Below are 2,500 nucleotides of genomic sequence, written 5' to 3'. Positions count from 1 at the left end.
AGGTTAGGGTTAGGTTTTGGTCTGAGTACAATTTCGCCATTTACCTTGCTTGTTTTGCCGTTGTTGGCAAAAGTAAAGCGGCAGCAGAAACATTGCTTTACTGACAGGTTAGGGTCAAGGATGGTTTTGGAGGTCAGGGCACAGCTCGGCATTTTTTCCTTTAGCAACAGAAATTCCCCACGACGACGGGAAACTTTCCTCACGTCGCTCTAGAGCACGACTTGCAACATGCAAAATCCTCAAACACCTCAACGTGGAATGTTCTATCGTGAAATAATTACGCATTTGCATGATGGCAGTCTGCGCAGCTGCCTTCTGCTGTGCACAAGCTGCCAAGTGCTGCGTTTTGTATTTTCTGACTTTCGCATCTCCGAAATTTCAACAGCTGTGATTTAACTCTAGTTTTAACTCAAATAATTTTTTCACCGTATTTGGTTGTCCTGCTGATTTGCAGTAGAATTGCCACTCGAGGAGAATGACAAGGAGATACCAGAGATTCTTTAAGTATATAGAGATATGCCAACATAATAGGTTTCTATGGGCACCTAACATGACCAGGTTCCGGTCTGCCTAAAGGGGCGTGTCATAATGCTCCTAGCATTGAATAGAACAGTCCTCAGGTCTGCCTAGGTCTGCCTAAAGGGGGATTTCCCCCCAATAATAGAACCCGGAAACAATGGGCCAATGGAACCTCTCTCTCTCTCTACTCTCTCTGGAGATACTCTGCTTCTCCAAGTTGTTTAGAAGTGCACAGAGGGTGGCAAAGCGTAATTCAGAAGTATTTCTCGCCTTTTTACAAGTTAGCTAAAGACTGGAAAGATGTTTTTGATCCATTTTGAATTTGATTTTCATTGTCACTGATCAAATTGAAATCAGTGTTCAACTGTTGGTTTCTCGCTTGTGCCAATATCTGTCCTGACTCCTATCTGTTCTTTCGTGTGTGTGTACGTGTGGGTCTATGGTTGTGTGTGTGTGTGTGCTTGTGTGTGTGTGCCGTGTGCGTGTGTGTGTGCGCACATGTGTGCGGTTCTTCGCGTGTGTGTGTGTGTGTGTGCTATAGAGGGCGGTCCCCTGCTGGAGAGCCTGTTGGAGGGGGACTATGAGGCGGTGCTGCTCAGCCCCCAGGTGCTGGACCTGCTGGGGGGAGAGAGGGAGGCGGAGGCCCCTGGTCAGCCTCAGCCCCTGGAGGAGGGAGAGAGGGACGGAGAGGGAGCGGGGGAGAGGATTCAGGCCTACCTGCACAGGAGAGTCCTGGCCTACCTCAGCGATGCCACTGAAGACGACCGCGCAGACAGGTAAGCCAAGGACAAACGCACACACGCACACACACAGGCACACACGCACGCACACACGCACATATGCACATACACGTGCGCATAAGCATACACACCAGAGGTCGCGTTAACCGACAAATGTCCGTCATTGACGGATTTTTTTGAAGGATGACGGAAAATTCTGAAGCCTGTCCGTCATTTTGACGGATCAATATTCATATCAGGGTGATGATAAATAAATCATAAGTTTAAGTAGGCCTGTGCCTCTATCGAGTAGAGCAAATATGCATTTCAATTAGTTATCAGCGCAGATAATTTCGTGCTACTATCATTTGCCTTTCTCCCTCTCTCCCTGCTTGTCATACCATGCGCCGCAGCTGGGCTGTGCGGCTGGCTGAAGCAGAGCGCGCGCCTCTGTACTTGTTCCAAATAATGAATTAAAATAACTAAGACGTTGCCACCATACACGTGGGACTTCGACTTTAAGATTCAGAACTATGTGTAGACCTAGGCCTACTACATTTACCGACTATCTGATTTTCTGCCAATGACGAAGTTGTCCCTCTATCGCGCTTCATAGTTCATAACTCCTCGCTTGAAACATAAACGAATATGCTATGCGAAGCTAGCCAGAACCTTCACTCAAAGTCAACGCAGGTCTAAAACGGCTTCAGGACATTAACTAATAAAAACGACGGATATCCAAGAGCCTAAATATTACCAGGCAACGCAACTTACAACTTGGCAAACGTTGCCAGAAACCTTCTCTCATTTCGATAGCTGGTTCACCCATAGGCGATATATTTTTTATTCAGACAACTTTACCGCGCTCCCATAGCCAGCATAAGCCGATGGGGCTACGTATAGTGAGGCTCCCTTTACCGTCGCTGACATTTTTCAACAAAGTTTTGCGAAATCTGGTCGTCTTCCTGTTGTAGGCTTCAGTGCCTTTGTCGACTGCCTGGGCTAAACCTTTCTGCTTCAAGACGGCTTTCCTTTCCATCGTGCATGTTAACCCATTTAACACTGCGCCTTAGTGTTACAATCGGTATATTACTCAGAGCAAAACGAGTGACTGACAGCTGTTGGATAAAGCCCTGCACGCGTCTTTTAAAAAAGTGCTTGTGGTGACCATAGCGCTGAACACAGTTACACTGAATCAGACGCGCGTCATGAGAGATATCTGCAGCTTTAGTGCAACGAGGGGGGCAGAGAGAGAAAGTGGA

The 2,500-nt window shown here is 47.3% G+C and overlaps 1 protein-coding gene across 2 annotated transcripts in view; it reads left to right on the top strand.

Annotated features, from left to right (window-relative positions):
• ttc27 (tetratricopeptide repeat domain 27) overlaps positions 1–2,500 on the top strand; it is a 291,191-nt gene that overhangs the window by 7,448 nt on the left and 281,243 nt on the right. For both annotated transcript variants that reach the window (XM_063191498.1, XM_063191499.1), the window contains exon 2: positions 1,061–1,295. In XM_063191498.1, coding sequence (XP_063047568.1) covers positions 1,061–1,295 — 235 coding nt within the window. The remainder of the gene's footprint in view (positions 1–1,060; positions 1,296–2,500) is intronic.

Source organism: Engraulis encrasicolus, chromosome 24 (assembly GCF_034702125.1).
Source record: "Engraulis encrasicolus isolate BLACKSEA-1 chromosome 24, IST_EnEncr_1.0, whole genome shotgun sequence".
NCBI classification, from domain to species: domain Eukaryota; kingdom Metazoa; phylum Chordata; class Actinopteri; order Clupeiformes; family Engraulidae; genus Engraulis; species Engraulis encrasicolus.
The sequence above is the reverse complement of the archived record's forward strand: the minus strand, read 5'-3'. Positions and strand labels throughout refer to the sequence as shown.